The 18,642-nt window shown below is 40.8% G+C and overlaps 1 protein-coding gene across 3 annotated transcripts in view; it reads left to right on the top strand.

Annotated features, from left to right (window-relative positions):
• CHN1 (chimerin 1) overlaps positions 1-18,642 on the top strand; it is a 102,913-nt gene that overhangs the window by 5,951 nt on the left and 78,320 nt on the right. For all 3 annotated transcript variants that reach the window (XM_040603307.1, XM_040603308.1, XM_040603306.1), the window contains exon 2: positions 16,801-16,839. In XM_040603307.1, the coding sequence (XP_040459241.1) occupies positions 16,801-16,839 (39 nt within the window). The remainder of the gene's footprint in view (positions 1-16,800; positions 16,840-18,642) is intronic.

Here is an 18,642-nt window from a genome sequence, read left to right as displayed (position 1 = left end):
ACATATTTTCTAATGTGACAGCCTCAGAAAGAAATTAAATTAATTAATTGTTCTCTAAATAAATGTTTTGCTTGCTTAGGGAAGGCTTTTAAATTTTTTGAGTGCTTGGTTAGCTTAGTCACAGGTATATAGAAAGTAAATGTTCCTTTAAAAATGGCTTTCAACAGGTAATGCCTGTGGATTCTCTGCAAGATAGGAAATACTTAGAAATTATTCAGCTTATTTCTTGTGTGATGTGCAGAGCCTCCTAAGAAGACGAAGTAAGCAGATCGCCTACAATTCAAGTTGTTCTGTGTGTCTTTATATGTGGCCCTGAACTATGCTTAAAACTTGTGGCTAGCTGTGACAGTAAAAGTTTACTGGCAGAGCCCTTGTAACCCTGTAAGAGTCAGTCTGTGCCAGAAGGGTGTTCTTTGAATCTATTCCTTAACTGAAGTAGGTAATGGAAGTGTTCATGGAATTGGAGCATTTATAGTAGGGCTTTTGTTGCTACAGGGAACATAAATGTGGAGTGCTGTAGGAATGGTATCCACCACTGATGCTTCTAGGCCAAAAATAAAAAAAAGCGTAAAGAATTTAATTGCTCATCTTACGCTCTTGAAGCTATTTTAATAGTGAATACATACCCCACATTGCACTGCCTATGCTAGATCTTTTTCAACAGTAAAGCAGTGAATTCAGAGTGATCTTTTCCAACCCAGTTGCAGTAGGTATTCTTGAAGTGCTTAGCCCTTCCTTAAAATACTTGGGTTTCATTCAGTACTGAGTGATACAGGCTAATTTTCAAGAAGATTTAAGCATTCAACATCTACCCACAATAGGAACTTCAAATAGTCTAATTACACAAAATAATTTAGGGACATTAGTACAATGTTTGAGGGGTTTTTTAGCAAGATGTAAAAATGAAGGTGATTTCTTAAAAATGGAAGCCATGTGAGAGAGAAACTAGATCTTCCGTCTTCCATTCGTGTGTCTGGGAGGCAAAGTGTCCAGGTGCTGAGAATCATAAGATTATTTTCTTCCAGGTGCTATGCTAACCTTACCTAATTTATAGAACCTAATGAAGCAAATAAAGAGAGCAACTGTGAAAAGGTTTTGCTGGCAGTCCAATCTCAAGAAAGAGAAAGAAAAAAAAAAAAACCCAGAAGGAAAACCTGCATAGGATCTGGGAAAAGGAGATGCATCTATTAACTAGTCAATTGCTATTAACTGATCACAACACCAGGGAAGTGATTTGAAAACTTAGAAATGAGGATGAAATAACTTCAGCCGTGGCTTCTCAGCTTAGCATTTAGAAGTCTGCTTCATGCAGTGGCTGGCATAAAATTGTGTTTTCTATTAATTTTGTATATTGTATGAGAGTCTTAAGAAATCTGAGGTTTGACAATTGTTGCTGAAGATGGAAAGGCCAGGTCCAATTGTTTGTACAAGTAATGAATTAAAATGAGGTTTTGGAATTTTCGCCAAGAAGTTGCTCTCGCGAGATCATCAGCTCAGGCACACCATTGAAAAAATGCATCCCTTTCCTCCTTGGCATCGAGTGGCCCACTATGAAGTAGAGTCAGTCTGCGTAGTACAGAATCTCATCCAATGGAATGTGAAGTGAAATACACTCTGGATCTGAGGATCCAGGAAGAGTTCTCAAGCTTTGGTGATGCACATTTCACATCAGCTAAGGACTGATGTTTCAGGCCTAAATCTGGGTTTTCTTCTATTTGTTTTTGACTCATCTGATCCTTTCTGCCTTGTTGGGTTTGGGGACTTTATTCTGTTACTAACTCTCTCCAAGAGTTCTTAACTGTTTTTTTAGATGTACTAGAAGATTTCCATGTGATAAGAAAGCATGTCTTATTGTTAAGAATGTGTTTACATACAGTGGCAGCGCTGTAGTTATGAGTTAGATACTACTTGAATCAGTAAACTCAAGGCATAAACCTAGTACAAGCCTTTTGGAAGACTGTGTTATTTTTGCCAAATGAAAGCACGTTAATCGGGATGCTCCAAGGGTGCAGGCAGGCACAGGTGACTTCTCTCGCAGTGTAACAGTCAGCCAGCAATGCATTGTTAGACAAGGCTTTCTCCTTTTTCTGAAATTGGATCTTAGGAGCTGCATCTCAGGCTATTTAGCTGCTCCACCTTGTGGACAGAGATCGACCGGTTCTGCAGCAACGTGTCTTCAGACAGAATGGAATAAAACAGAGCCAGGACCTGCCTCAGGGGCTCTTTTGTAGTTATTAACAGAATATGAGATGCTTCCTGCTTCCTTGTAAAAACATAAAGTGTCCTAGTTGTCATTTCAGTGGGGTGGATTGTATCTGCCTTGTATGTCTTCATAAATGATGGCAGAAAATAAAAAACCCTCTAGATTTTGCTTTTTTTTGATTCAGTCTTGAAACAAGGAAAAGTGTAATTTAAAATCACTGAGATATTTGGTCTTCTGAAGCATTTAACAATACAGCTAGGACTTCATGATTTCATGGCATCTGGGCCTCAAGCACCCTCGCTAGCCAGACCCAAGAAGATGCTGAGAAGAGTTCCTGCAGTTCTTCACGGGTTTAGCTGTACGGTGGGTTAGTGGGTCAATGTCCTGGTTCTAGTCAGGGGGAAAGGCATTGATCACACCCAGCTGGGAAGCCAGCAGTATCTACTGCGTGTGCAACAGCCCTGTGAATGTGAGAGAGCTGATTGACATATGACATTTCCAGCACTCAAAATATTAATCTTCTGTCTGAATGAAAAACGTGATGTTCCTGAAGTGATTTCAGTTACTGGAAAATGTGTTCATAAAATCCTGTTTATTCTTGTGGGAGTCTGATTTCCATGGTATATTTTGATACATTTGTCCCCAGATTTTTTTTTTTTTATTTTTTTTTTTTTTTTTTTTTGTGACTTTGTTAGCAGTTCTGTGATAAGCATCATAGAGAAACTGTCAGGGGTGGTTGGCTTTTGGTTAAAAATTTTGTTTATTGCTGATAGAATGTGGTCTGTTTTTTCACATGACTAAATCTTAGTCTCCTGGAAGAATGTATTAGGAAAACTGTATCCCCAGGTTGCGGACCACTGTTGTAGTTACAAGCTGGACCTTGCTGCACTTTTGGTCTTGGTCATCTCTGTGAAGAAGCCCAGTCACATCCATTTTTGGTGCAGATGACAGGATCTGACACTGTTGAATACATCACGTGGTTGGGGCTGGATGTTCCTGATGCTGATGGGAAGTGGTAGTTCCCTCTCTGCTGCACTCCTCCTCTCCATCTCCTTCCTGCTTCCTTTGTTGCAAGAGCAGCTGCTTATAGGCAGCCTTGCCATTTAAGAAGCTGAAATAAAAACATTGTTTCTGACCTTGATCAGAAACTGAATGTCCTGGAACAGCTTGCTTGTGGGAAATTCCTACTCCAGAAGTAAAGGTGAAACAATATTTCCTAAATACTGGAATTTTGTTGCCCACTGCATGGTGGTCTGCTACCATGGCTAGCAGAGCCACAACTGCAACCATTTAAATTATATAGCAAGCATGATAGAGCAGCATGTAGTAAAGCCTTTGAGTACTGCTGCAGCAGTAGAGAAGAAGGTATGGAATTATTCCTCATGCAGAATAAAGGGGGGACACTGAAAAATGGAGTAATAGTACAGTTCTGAAAAGCAAACCCAGTGCTTTAGTGTAGTACCTTACTGTCACATTGGCTGGGTACAAGTCAGTCTCCTCAATACTGAATTAGTATCTGATACATATACAATCCAGAGCAGACTATAAAAGTTGCTGATAATTATTTGGTAGGGCGAGTCTTCGATACTTTTTTATTTGCACTTTATGGTTTCCATATGAATCTGGACACAATGCTTCAGTGCAGTCTTGGATCATTTTTCATTAAAACACAAAACAACAAAAAACCCAAACCAACAGAAACACACGCCACCCCCCCAAAAAAAAACCAAACCAAAACCAATAACAAACCCCAGAAAAACCCCAAACAGGATATAGTTCTTTCTCACCTCTGCCTTACTGGCTAAACATGCACACACAGGTGTATCTTCCAATAAAGAAAGCATGATTTTGACACAGCAGTTAATTGTACTGATTTCCTTTTCAGGTTTTTTCAAACAGTATATTTATAAGTGGGACTTGACAGTGTTGAAAAAATCTTCACTGGTTTAATAGAAGCAGAGAAGTATTTCAAAATAAAATAGTGATCCTTCTGGTGAGAAAACGTTCAGAAACTTTTGCATATTATTTCAATACCAGAGTTTACATGGTAAAGGTATTACGTCAGGTACTTTTTTATTGAGTTTGTACATAACAAAGTAAATATTTGCAAGTATGTGAAGGAAAATTACCATCCTAAAAACAGAAGAGGAGGAGGTAACATCACAGAGTGTTTCCAACGGTGAGTTCATATGCGTATGGCTGTGCTATTTGCTTTACTGTGGTTTTTGGGGAGCTTCTGGCTGCACTGCATATCTGCCCATTCCACATCATGTCAAAGCAAGCTGTGGTCACAGCATCCCTGTCTGCCCCTCCTCAATGGCAGACCGGCAGGTTCATCAGTAACTGAGTGGAGCATCTCTTACTCCTTAGCTTTTATTGAAAGTGCACTGTGTTAAGAAGATATCCTTGACTCCCAGATGCACCTCCAACCATATCAGACCAAAGCAAGATGATAATTTTGTCCTAACTAGCTCTTCTGCAGGTTCAGAGTTTGCAGGAGGTGAAATGTAGCCCCTGTGTCGCTGCTGTCCTGAAGCATGGTGAGCCCTGGGGTGGGACAGGTTATGCTGTGCTCCTGGGATGGTAACTCGCAGGGATGCCTCCAAAAAGCCTCTGAGATGAGTGAGTCTAAGGGAGAGCTCACACTGGCTAACTCAGCTGCTAAGCTTGTTGGCATTTTTTTCCACTCAGTAGAAAGGTCTGTGAGAAGCAGGAAGAGCTTTTTTCTGCTTCTTAAATGCTTTGTTGATGGGGTAGCTCTTCTGTTAGTCATGACTCTTAAATATAAAGACTCTGCCTTTTTTGGAAGGCATCTTTCTTCTCCCGTTGCTGCGCAAGAGCAGCTATGGAAGACACAGACAGGGCTTGCTGTGTGTCAGAGCTGTATTAGCATTTGCCCTTATTTCTGTACAGAAATCCTTTGTATTTCTCAATTGTCTCTGACAATTGCTAGCAGCATTCTGGGAGTGTCTGTATTTGTTTTCCCATGCTGCCAATTGCCATGATAGGGTTCTTTTTATAAAGCCAAAGTGGAGCTAAAGACACCAAAAGAGCTGTTACCTAGAGAGGCAATGCTGGCTGGGGGTTTATTGAGTTAGGGAGACTTGGGAATAGAGATACTGATCTTTGAGCTGTAGGGTGATCTCATCTACGTGGACTTCTGCTTCTTTCACCAGCAACTGTTCCTATTTTCTGTTGAGGTATCTTGTTCTTTAGGACAAAGTCTGTTTTTCACTTGTGGACAGTCCCATGGGATCTCAGTTTCAGTAAGGATGCATCTCCAGAAATGCAGCTGATAATTGTTGAAAACCTCCTGTTTAACATGGTGCCACAATAAAGTGAGAGGTAATAAACCCACATTTCCATTATTTGCAGAGCTATTTGTCTTTCTTCTAATTAGTGGAAAAAAGGAGGAAGAACTTCAAAACAGAGACAAGAAAACCATCTGAATTAATTTTCTTGAGGGGGAAAGAAACGTATGGAGTTGCCCAGAAAAGGACTTGGAGGTTATCTCTGAGCATTGATCATATTGAGCTTTCCAGACAGCTCTCCTGTTCCCTCTGGGCGGCGATAAACCTTTGAGCTCAGCTCTCCTTTCAGCAGCCTGTTCCCAGCTCCACTGCTCTGCTTTCATCCACCCAAACGCAGAGGAAACAGGACAAACTGGGGGCCCATGCAGAAAACCTGTGCTTGCAGAGCTGCTAAACCACATTCAAGATGATTGTTTGGCTGCTGTTCCAGCCCCACTTTGCATTGGGTGGTGCAAAAGAGGACCCAGAGCACAACTTCTCCACGGACTGGACCTCACACCTGCTCGTTCTCCTTTTCCTTGTTCCTGCCTAGTGCAGCAGGTGAACTTGCTGAGGAGGAAGAGAGTTATGAAAAAGATGGATTGAATGCTGTAAACTGGGTGAGGCTGATTGGTAAATACCTTTTGCTGTAGTTATCTGACTGCACTTGTAATATTGAGCCATGGAATTGCCAAAAAGGAATGTGAAGTTTTCCGCTTTTCTACCTGGAACATCCTACCTTGTGCCGTTGGAGGCCTCTTGGATGTTTTGTAGGAGAACAGGAAGAGGTAAGGAATGACACTTGCAGCTTTCAGACTGGGGAAAAGCTCGCAGCAACTGCAAAATTACTTTTGGTGTAAAATCTTAATTCCAATTCAAGAAAAGGCATCCCACCATGTTGTGTTCATTTCCCTTTCCCTGACACTGCCAATAATGTTTTTAGGAGTTTCCTTCATGACACTGTACAACGATCATGGTTCCTGGCAAGGGTACTTGGTAGTCTGTCCTCCTTCCAGCCATGAGTGTTGATGTATATTGCATCTGTTCTGGAAATATGGACGTAAATACAAGCCATATTTTTGCATGAGCAATGGTGTGTATTATTGACGACTGTTTAAGAAAATGAAAAATCTGTTTGTAATAAGTATCGTAATAGGTTTGTTATAACCCTGATGGTCTGAGAATTTAAATTGGTCAAGTTTGGGGGAAGGAAAGGCAACAGCTTCTATTAGACCATCTGACACAGAGGGAGATGTGCTTTGGAACATGTGAGTCCATCTTGAGGCCAGTTATAACAGCAGTCAGAAATCAGATCTGCTCTTAATTTTCTCCAGGTGACTCTGTTTTTTGCCTGAGCTGCTCATGGGTGGGTTTGTTTTGTTCTGTTTTTCCTTCAGAAGGCTAATGAGTGCACAGCAGCTATCTTGGTCTAAAATGCAAGGGAGGACAAGTTCTCAGCAGATTTTTACCGATGTATAAGGAGGAAGGGTAAATGTTGTGCTTTTTTGTGGTTCAGCTTTTGGTAAAACCACAATGCTCTATTTAAAAGTGGATTTTAATGACAGAAAGTGAACATAAGTTCATTATCTCAGTGCTGTGTGTGGAAAAAAAAAATTAAAAGCAACCAAGCGAATGGTGATAAAACACGCCTCCCCGTTCAGCAATTTAGGGCATTATGCAATGGATAGAGAGGTTGCATTTCAAACATGCCTGAAAACTCATCCTTTATTTAGGGTCTCTTCTGCTCAACCTTGACTAGACAGACTTCTTATTCAGGGAAAGGGATTAATTTACAGCTAGAAGACACCTTTATGCCATATGATACTGTTCTTTTTTGTTATTAGGGTGACTGCTCAGAACATTTGTGTAATCCAGTTCCAATCAATATTCCCTGTTGGATACATTAGAGGAGTCAAGACAAAAATGTATTTTTGTGAATGCCTTGCGGCTGTGGCTATAACAGTTGTCACTGGCTTAAAGTTACATTAAAACTGATGTGCCCTTGTTGGTATTATTAATTTGGAAGAAGTAAAACAAGTGATGGGAAATGAGCTCAGTCTTTGTGCAGGCAGACTTTTAAAACAGAAGACAAAGAAGGATTTGTTGAAAGAAAAAATAGGAAAGGAAACATCGAGGGGTAAATGTTTGCTCCTATATTATCCCTCGCCATGGTTGAAATGAGAGCAGTGTAAGAGCAATAGCCTTGGCAGGTATTTCTCCTGGCTGCCAAGTAGATTTCACTGACCGTGATCAAAATATTTTCTCCAATAAAAACCGGTCTGCATTTAAATCAGGGAAGTTTGATTACAGTGTTCAGGCTTGTGTTGCCTGATGTTATTCTGAATTCCTCCAAGGCTTTACTGTACTGATATAGAAGATACTTGGACAAATTATCTGTCAAATATAAAAGATGTGCTTCATCCAATAAAGGCATATTTCTATCAGTTTTGAACTTGCAAAATTAGTTTGCAGAAGACCTTTCAAATAGCCCTTAGGGGGAGAATACAATACTGCCTAACTCATTGATCTAGCACTTTGGGGCCTCAGCCAGCCAGTCAGTTTTTCCACAGTGAGTTTAAAAAAATAATAATTGACAGGCTGGTTTTCTTTGAAATAGATAAATTAAAGAGGCATTTTTGATTTTTGACATTTTCAGTTGGAAGTTGTTTACTGTGTAAACCAGACATTCCAGGATACCTGTAAGTCTGTAGAGCTACTGTAACTCCTGTAGCAATGTAAATCAGAGGGCTACAGATAGCTGGTGGCCTGACTCTGTTGTACCTACAGCTAGCCTGCAGAGCCATGTCAGGCAGCAGTTCCCATCGTGTCTGTCTTTTCTCAAGATGAAGAGATGGTGTCCCTTGAAATGCTGAAAATTGGCTGCAGCCTGTTGTCTGGAGGCTGAGGTACCCTGCTGGAAATGGGAAGTAGCATTAAATTCTGTCTTTGTTCAATGCCCACAAGGTGGCACTTGTCATCTTTTTACCTCTGAGGTCTAAATTTTTATGCTTGTAGCAACAGTAAGAAATGATTTTAGAGGTTTTGAAACTTTTCTTGAACAGTGAGCTTTCATGGGAGGGGTATTTCCTACCCCTCCATTAAACTACAGGCAAGAGAAAAAGGACAACAGCTGTGTTTTGCTTGTTATCATTGCATATATGAAAATTCCAGCTTAAAATGAAAAATGCATTTTAATTTTTTTGTTATGGAGGATTAAAAAAATATTTATTTGTCATCACTCATATAGTCATATGCCACTGCTTATCTGGCGAAGAGGAGGAAAAATGAGTACTTGCTTCCCTTGCATTGGTTAAAGGAAAATCTAGAAACAGAACATTTGCAAACTGGTCTAATCACTTACAAGATGAGTTCATGTAAAGGCAGCAGTGCCTGTGATAGGCAAAATATTACTCATTAAGATTTTCCCATCATTCATAAAGAGGCAGTAATAACAGACCTGCTAATAAAAGGCATTGAACTCTAGCTGGTTTCAGTGGGTGTCTCATTCAACCCCATTAGAAGCATTCCCACAGAATTTATTGCTGCCAGGTCAGACGTTTATAGAAACCAGGACGGTAGTGTGATCTTTTTTCCCCCCCTCAAGATGCAATTATTCAGAGCATGCCCTTCTTTAAACCCCTTCACTTTTGCTGAGAGTGCTTCTGTGTCTCTCACTTGGTCACGTCACAGAAATGGCAGTAGCCCTTGTAGCTTTCTGTAGCATCATTCACACTAGCTTTCTCTTAATCATTTTTACTCCGGTATTAATTAGAAACCTAATTGTACTTGTCTGGAGTGGTAAAGGCAAAAACATGTGAGGATGAAAGAGCAGAGAAAAATAAGTTTTGTCCCATTAAAAAGTTCCTGGGGCACGGTGTGTGTGATGTAGTGCCATCTTGCAGCCAAAGGGATGCTTTTGTTATTGATGCCTGTTTTCACCCATTTGTCTCTTTCCCTTAGATTGTATTGTACTCTTATTCTCCTCCCAGGTGGGAATGACTTTTGAAAATATGAAGAAAATACACTCAGCTGTTGTCTTGCTTAAATAACGCGAACAGTTTAATTTTAAAAGTCCAAAGCTGACCACGTGCATGGGATTTTATGGGCTTTAAGAGTATAGCTACTTGTGCCAAAGGTCAAGGCAAAGGAATAAAACTTTGCATAAGGAGAGTTGTCACTGGTGACTGCCCATGGGCCTGGGGACATCCCTGTGGATGGATGGCTTCAGTGGTGAAACGACTTCCTCCTGTGCCAGCTTCACCAGGGCTAACCTGAAAACACTTGGGTGTGGTTGAGCAGGGTGCCTGCAAGTTGCCATCCCTTGGCAGGAGGCAAACCATGTAAGCTGGTGATAGCTCCTTTCTGAACCTAGAGGCCATTTGTTTCTGTGATCAGACTGGGCTTTAGTTTAACACTTAACAGCTCCCCCGCTCCAGATCCCCACCAGGGTGGGTTGTGTTGGCAGCACAGTGGGCTCAGAGCAGGGGATCCTCCGTGGGGAGGGTTAGCTGTCCACACACAGCCAGGACACGTGCCAAGCTCTTACATCTGCCTGCATGCTAAAGCAGGTGCCTGTCTGGCATCTTTTCTCCACCTGGAGAAGGTGGAGAAAATAGATGGTGGTTTATCTGGAAGCTTTTGCACTGAAGCTCTTTACAGTAATGGTGTCTGCCTGCCTGAGGAAGAGCCTTAACATGTCTAGAAGTTTACTTTCTTGTCTTAATTCAAAGGAAATCACATGCCAAGGATAACATTAAAGTAGCATCAAAGATGGAATAACAGTCTAGAAATATCAGTCATTGTTGCTGAGTGTCATACAGTATATTTTATATTCAGGAATTGGGAGAAAATGTGGTGTTCACTGCCTGGAGTGTTCTTAGCCCTGCGGAGATCTTCCCATAAACAAGGGAAGTTTTGTGATGCCCTAGTTGTGAAACCTACACGTTTTCTGTATGGGCCCAGGACATGTGTGCATCAAGTTCTTGTCATTAATTTCTTTGTTTTTAGGGACTAGTAGAGCAACATTACTTTTGGATTATTTATTCAGTCATTTTTAAACCTCAACATTTTCTGCAAATTAATAATAGTTTTTATTTAAGAGAAAGGGACCATACCAAAAAGTTGCCTAACATCTCTTAAAAGTGTGCTGTAAGCCCGTGTGAGAAATAATTTGTTACCCCTGTGCTATGGAAGGGCAAAGAGAATCATTTCCATTTTTATATTCATGTGCAGGACCCGAATACTGAAGAAGTGTTTGTTCCTAAGAAAACATTTCATGCAAGGCAATAAAGGTTGACCGCAGCTTTCCCTCTTGTTTACCAAGCACGTCTGAGATGAACTTCTCTGCAGGCTTTGGCAGCAGTGTCGGTGGTACCCTGCTTGCCAGGGTAGGGATGGGTTGGTTTCCACAGAACCCCATGTGAGGGCAGGTGTAGCAGAGGGATTGAAAGAGGCTTTGTGGGGAAAAAAGGTGGATCCCAAGGTCTCATCTAGGAATGCTAAAGGACCTTTAGTGTGTGCCTTTCCTTCTTGAGTACACACAGAATATACAGGGATATTCTGTCTGTTCTCTGCACTCTCGGCCCTGCTGCTCCCTCTCCAGAAGATGCCTGCTATCGCTATCGCCTTCCCCTGCTCTTGCTGCCGGCTGTGCACGGGCTTCTGCAAAACACTTCCAGTGCTGCTGGCTGCTGCCACAGCCGGCGATCAGCTTCTCATATTTACCTTGAAACCATGGTGTTGTAGCCCATCTGCTTTACTGCTGCTGCCTAGGGCAGTGGCTGCATTCATCCTTTAATTACCTTAATGCTGTTTGAGTTTTATTTTGGTTGGAGTGCACAAAAGCCCTAACTGCTAGGGCCTGCTTGGCTGCTACTTAAAACATTTTGTGCTAGCTTGAGCTTAGTTACTGAAATGCTGATGGCGCTTGTACTCTGAAAAACAGAGATGAAATGTCATTTTCTGTTGTGATGGTTTTGTGGTTTGAGAATCTCACCAGCAAATAAATTATAGCTTTGTTTCTGTAAGTTGAAAGATGTTTTTATATGCATCCTTTGGGCTTAGAGAAGGTGCTAATAAGAGAGATTCTGAGGCTGAGGAGGAATTTTCTGGAGGTTGTTTTTTGGGCACAAAAAGGAGTCTGTTGTATGGGTCAACAAACGGCCACGTCTGCTTGTCATGTATCTCTCCATGAGTTAAATTTTGACACATGCTGCTGCCAAACAAAGCAAGATTAGTCTCTTAAACCACATGCTAATGCTTACTGGTTAGTGCCTAGGCCGTGGCTTACAGAAGAATGTTTTATACTTTATTGCATCTTTTCATATTTATGACACACACCATTTTTTGGTCCTAGATCCGTTCAAAACCCATGAAATTAGATTTTCTTCTCCTGATTATGTTGATGTTTGGTCCACATGGTTAAGAACTGGCCACTTCCACAAGGTTCACTACCTGAGGCCTCACCTGTATTCAACAGGGATATTGCCAAATCAAATCAAAGTCTGGGGCAAGATGTGCTGTGTCCACTCCATTATTTCCTCCCAGACAGTGTTAAACTAATCTCCAGCATGATGTTACAGATCACCGTGCTGCAGGGAATGACATACGATAAAAGAAAAATAAAACTGAATTCTCTACAGGAAACCTCACAGTATGCCCTAATTTGCTCTATGGGGTTACCATACGTAGTTACGCTGCTGCTGCTGTACCATAGAACTGGCTGATCTTCAGTGGGGAGAAAGAAAGAACCATTCCAAGCAGAGGTAAATATTTCTATTCTTTCTGTAAAAGGAATACGCGGAGCCAAGCAGTCTAAACAGTTTGAGGCAATAGTAACAGTTTAAATCTGCAGTTAAAATGTACGCTCTGAAAGTACTACAGTTGTCCAGATTTATATGAGGGATAAAATGGAAGTGGGTAAGAAAGAAGGAAAATAACCAAGTAAAATGCTACATTGTATTGTCATAATTAGTCACATTTGTGTTTATGGAAAAATCTGAGATGCTGTCCCAGCATTTGTGTCTGTATATGAACTTCTAAATGGCTGTGTGATTGTCTATTGGCAGAAGCTCTTTTCTGTGCAAGGGTGTATTTCTGACAATCACTCAGTGCTTTTCACTTCTTAATTGCACATGTTTCATGCCCAAGATGCATAGTTTCCTTTCTCCGCCCCCCCCCCCCCCCCCCCCCATTAGTGTGCTTAAAGGAGGGCACACTGAGCCATGAAAGCAGCGCTCCTGCCCCACTGTGACATTTCTGCCTGTAAAGGGGCTGTTGCCAGAAGTTGCCTGTTGTGCTGTTCTGGGCATTGCTGCCTCTGTTTTCTCTGTGTTTAGGCAGATTTCAAGGAAGCCTTGAGTAGAGATGAGATGGCTTGAGAATAAGAAGCTGAGCAGATAGAGTGGGCTGGGTAGGTGGGTTCTAGCAGGACAGCAGTGGGGAGCAAACCGAAGTATTGCTCAAGATGAGGGGGGAGGTCTTGTGTGCAGATGAAGATTGCTAAGGCTGGGGGAAGGCAAAGTCCTGGAAAAGAGAGGAGCAGAGTGTGTTTGGGAGGAAAGAAGATAGTGGCAGGAAAGTGCTGAGAATTCTTTAATAGTTAGGGATCATCCCTGTCCTTGTCCATTGGGGAGAGAGAGGGACATGGGCTGGCAAACCTGTCACACAGGGTATGTAAAGATATGTAGGTCCATGCCTGAACTAGAGGTGCTAGCTGTTACAGGTCTGTGATAAGATGCTTGCTTCAAAGACAAGTTTGATTTTGCTATGGGTTCAAGAGCAAAAACTGATTCTATGGGGTAAAGGACTGTTAATGTGTATTTTCATGTGTCCTGCAGCATTGTTTCCCCCATCCCCTAACCTTGCATATAGCTTTGAGTCCCAGTGGGATTTCAAGTGATGTATCACTTTAAGATATTCTTACTCTTTTCTTTACACATACATATTTATACTATGACAGGTCTATTTAGAAGCTTGAAAGTACAGATTTTGGGCAGACAGCCGTTTCTTTTCTGACCTATTCCAGGCTGGAAAATTATTAGATATCGGTAGGGATTCAGGGTAGAGAATTTTAAGTCATCCTATTATATTATGTAAAAACAAAATCTTATACATATATCCTTCTAATCAGAACAAAACTCTGAAGAATTAAAAAAACCCACCACCTGTCATTACTTGGGATAATGGGAAATGATCAAATGTTTTCACTTTTAAAGGTTAGGAAGACTATTCGGCACCAGTATCTGTCAACTTGAAACTGGTCTCAGTTTGAAATTGCGATTTATGTATGTGGACAGTGTGTCTGATCTAAAATGTCCTTGCTGATGAATGTGCCCTCATGCTGACAAAAGTCTTACTAGTGCTGGCAGGATCACATCTGGGCAGAGCTGGTAGCATCAGTTTATGCATTCATGTTTTCTGCTGTAGACCTTTGGAGAGGAGCAGCTTTAAGCTGAATTGCATCTCACTTAAGGCAGAAAATACAGTTAAGATAAAACACGATGCACAGCTTGTAGAAAACGATTTTATTTTATCATGGAAACATTTAGCAGAGCTGAGATACTGTGCTGATGGGAGCTATAGAAAAATCTGAGAACTGACAGCGTAGAGTTTATGGCGTTAATTAGAAAGTGGTGCAGCGTTAGTGAGAAAATGTATGCATTTTCTCTGGGTTTTTTTATCATGCCTTAAAGTGCTTTTCGGGTGCTTTGGATGCCTAATTGGAGATGCTGTTCATGAAAGCTTGCACTATCTGAAAATCAAGCCTTTTTCCTAATAACACATTTCAAAAAACTGACGATGTGTTAAATGGGACCACATCAATTAATCTTTAAAAACAGGTAACTTACAGACCGGCCTGATGTCTGTGTTGATTCTGGTTTTTTCCTTTGTTCAGTGGGGTGGTTTAATAATAGAAACATTCTTGCACAGAAACAAACACTGTAGACCTTCTGCTTCATTGTTACTGTGCTGTACTTGCTGCTACAATATTTTATATCAGATAACTTTTTTTAAAAAAAATTACAATAGAAATGACCTTTTGTTTTTTCATTACCGCATGTGGGATGGCCGGAGGGTGTTCTCACACTGTAAAGGCAATAAAGCTCACCGACAGGTTTTCTAACAAAATCCTTGTGCACAGCTGCATAACATAAATCATTCCTTCCAATTTCTGAATGTTAAATGTTTGTTGTATGAAAGTTACTGCTGTTCTTGCCTGACTTTAACAAGGTTTGGGGGTTTTTGTTTGGCGCAAGTATTGTTGCTTTTCAGTTTTATAATCATGCTGCCCTTAGTTGTAACAATTATATGGCTTGAGTGTGAGCAAGTATAGCTTAGACTGCCAAGATACTTGTATTTTCATAACAGTCAGCTCGTATTTTACAAATATAGTGTGTTGTCCTTTACTTAAATTATTTATTTGTAAATTCAACTGGTGGATATATTGCCAACACACAGACTATAGCAAGAGAAAATTCCGCTAGTGGGCTAAGAGTTGCCTTCTGGGACTAAACCCATTACTTTTACTTGCAAGTTTTGCCCCTTTTCCATGCGACATTGCAGTGCAAAGGGATCATGTTACAATGCTTCTGGAATGAATCGACTTGCACTGCCTTAATTAAATGTATCAAAGTAGGAACAAATAACTATGGCTGCATCTGTTGCTGCTGATTTTCTTTCCCTGCTGTAGTACAGTGCGGGCCACTGAAGGTCTCTGTGTAGGTTCGAGGTGCTCTGGCTGATCCCTAGGATGTGGTAGCACATCTGCAGGACCTTGCAAAGATCGAAATCCATCATATTCTGGGGGATGGCAGTTTGACCAAGTGCCGCCTTAATAATAAAGTCATAATAAATTGTATGTATAAACCCCACTGCCACCAAGGTAGTCTGTAAGGACTGCACCCTCTTCCTGTGTAGCACTAAAGTGCAGGGTTAAAAATTGAGCAAAATGATAGCTCAGGCAGGGCAGAGAGTATGCTGAGTGGGTCTGGGGAGGGTCTGGGCCAGTCTGGGCCAATTAAACTGGAAAATATCTTACTCCACTAAGCTCTAATTTAGAGATATTTTGACATGACTGTAGGTGGGAGAGATGAACTATAGCAAATATCTGAAGAAAGCAGATTGCTTTTCCTAAGGGGAGGCAAAGCAAAATCCTTTCCCAGCTTCAGGCGCAGTTTTGGAGGCCTTAAGGACTCTCAGGTGGAGATACCACTCAGGCCAAAATTCAAGCAACAAGTTCCCAGGTTGCTTGATCTTTACGTAACCTATAATAAAACCTAGAAATTAAGGGTTTGTTGGACGCAGCAGGTAGTTCCACTGAGCAGACAATTGCAAACGGAGCTCAGAAATGAATGCTGCAGTGAGAAGAGGCTCCAAACAGTAAGGCTGGCTGCCTGGCTGAATGGTTGTCTCAATTTGTGACCCTGTGGTGTAATGAGCACTGAGCAACTCCCACCAGCTCCAAGGCAGATAAGCACAGCATCTTGCAGAAAACCTCAGTAACCTGTAGCACCAATGCTAAAGCTGGTCAGAGTGGTAAAAACAGTGAATCAGAGACGAAGTTTGCAACAGAGCCCTGAGCTCAGGTTGTCAGGTCAGTTGTCAGCAAATCATAAGGGTGACAGAACTTAGAAAACATTGGGCTTTTTTTCTTTTTAGTGTTATTTGAGAATTAAAAGTTGGAATTGGAAGTATGCTGGTACTTTTAATACATACTGACAGCTTCCAAGTAGAGCTTGACTCAGTATGAAAGAAAACCTCCTTTTTTTCAAAATATTTCATAGTACTTACATGCTCTGATTTTATTTTAGGAGTTGTTAATTTCCCTTCAGAAGAGGAAAAAGCTAATGGCAGGAATAAATTGGATAAAAACTGATTTATGGGAATACAAATTGAGATTAAAAAAGTATTTCTGGTAGAATTTAAAGGTTACTTATGGATATATCCATAGTAAATAATATGCACGCCCCCACCAGTATTTCAGTTTCTGATCTGCATGTTTGCCATTTTGCAAATGTATTTCTATAGTTTTTATTCTAGCTAGATAAAGACAATACCTTTTCATATTTTCAGTTTAAGTAAAAAGGGGGAACTTTTAACAGGTTCTTCTATATATTCTGTACTCTGAGAGTAAAAAATAATTTTAGAACCTAGGTGCAATATTTATCTCAATAAATCTGCAAGTGCTTCTGCAGGGTTATATCTACATGCAATATTTATCTCAATAAATCTGCAAGTGCTTCTGCAGGGTTATATCTACATTAAAACATTCCTACACAACATTAAGATTTGTCATTTTTCTTTCAGATACTGATGAATACAGACCACCTGTTTGGAAATCTTACTGTAAGTATCTCAATGGATTTGTTTGGGGTTTTTTTCCAAGTCAGAGCTGAAAAAGTTTCAGCTGGGTGCTTTAAGAGACTCGGGGTTTTTTTGATGAAAATGTGAGTTTAAGAAGCATCAAGGGGTTTATTTAGAGATAGGTGCAATTGTTTATCTTCAAGGACAAGTGGATGCTGATTATTTGGAGGAGTACATTTCTGCACCTTACTAACATAAGTGGTCCCGCTTCTGTGTGGGTCTGGCTTATATTACTTTGCCTGCCTAGACCAGGGCTTATATAAACCCCATTCATACCTTAAAATTGGTATCCTTACAAACTTTTAGGGCTCCTCTGCTCTAGTACCTTGTATCACTAGAGCTGAGACATGAGATGGTTTGAAAAACTCAAAATAAATAGTTTTTCCCCCAGAATTTGCTGATGTAGTAAAATGAGAACATTAGTTTGGCCTGGCGTGACAAATTTTTGGAGCCCTGACTAGAAGGGCCCAGTTTCCTACCAGCTGCTCGCCTGGGCTCTGCAGCTCTTCCACATGTGTGCCCTAGCTGAGAGGAAGCTGGCCTTGCAGGCTGCCTTAGTCAGGTGCACAGGGCAGTAGGCTGGATGTGTTGCCCACAGATTAGAGTGCCACTCCCTTGGGAACTTTGCAGCTTGCTGGTTTTCATTCCTAATTAACAAAACAAAACAAATCCATGTAGAGGGATGGCCTGTTGTTTGGTAGTGCTGCTGGAGGTTCAGGGAAATTGAGGAGAACACAAAGCAAATGGCACTGTAGCAAAGCATTATAGCTCCCACAGTGTCTCACCTCTAAATTCTCGTTCTTTGTAGACAGAAAGGTTAAGGTGCAAGATATTTTGAGACTTGAGGAGGCACAGCAAGAAAGAAGAGTCTTCTCTTAAAAGCAGATTTTGAAAGCAAGAATGTTTGTGTGTTTAACACATTCAACGGTTTAGAGACATCAGACTTAATGTTTGCATTTTCTTTTGTATATATTCCCAAACTTGGTGTCTTCAGGCTGGCTAAAGGGATTTGCTCAAGCAACATATCACATGATGAAAATGTTGTTCTCTAAAGATTGGGAAGATGTAGCACCTGAGAAAATGTAGTTATTTCAAAAAGGTTTAAATCCTGCAGTGGGAGATTCTTTTCAGTCTTTTGGGAGATTTTGGGTTGATCTTAAAGGCTTAGTGAAAAGCAGGGTTAGAAAGAGAGTAAATTTAAGAAAACAGAACAAAGTATTTTTGTCAGCTAAAATATATGTAGTAGAATTAAACAAGCATTACAAAACCACCTCTTCTGTCACCTGGGCCAGTCTTCTGTTAATGGTTCACAGAGGTCAGTTGTTTCTGTTCTGTCCCTGCCATTGCCAACCTGATGCATTCAAAAATCACAGTTAGGCCTTAAAGCTCATAAATCAGCCTTCTTGTTTGGGTTTGGTTTCCAGCTTTTGAGTTGTTGAAGTGATCAGATCTTCTGTCCAAATGAACATCAGGTGACTTCTGTAAATGAGAACATGTCTCATCAGACATTTCAAACTGCTTAGGCTGAAAGAAAATAGTCAGATACTGTGAAAATCGTAGTAAAAATTACAGGTGTTGGCAAAACTGTGTACGCCTTAACAGTCTAGGAATGTCAGGGTCTCTTAAAATACGTTTATGTTAATTAAAGAAAATAGAAAGACAATGTCTAAAAAAAGACTGAAGACTTGTAATCTGTCCAGCTTGAGTGTTTTCATCAGATGACTTTGAACAGTTTTTAATAATTGCCAACATATGCAATTGCTGTCCTGTAATTGAGACAGCTGA

The sequence above is a fragment of the Falco naumanni genome, chromosome 8 (genome assembly GCF_017639655.2).
Source record: "Falco naumanni isolate bFalNau1 chromosome 8, bFalNau1.pat, whole genome shotgun sequence".
In the NCBI taxonomy this organism is placed as follows: domain Eukaryota; kingdom Metazoa; phylum Chordata; class Aves; order Falconiformes; family Falconidae; genus Falco; species Falco naumanni.
Note: the sequence above shows the minus strand (reverse complement) of the source record. Positions and strands in the feature narration are given on the sequence as shown.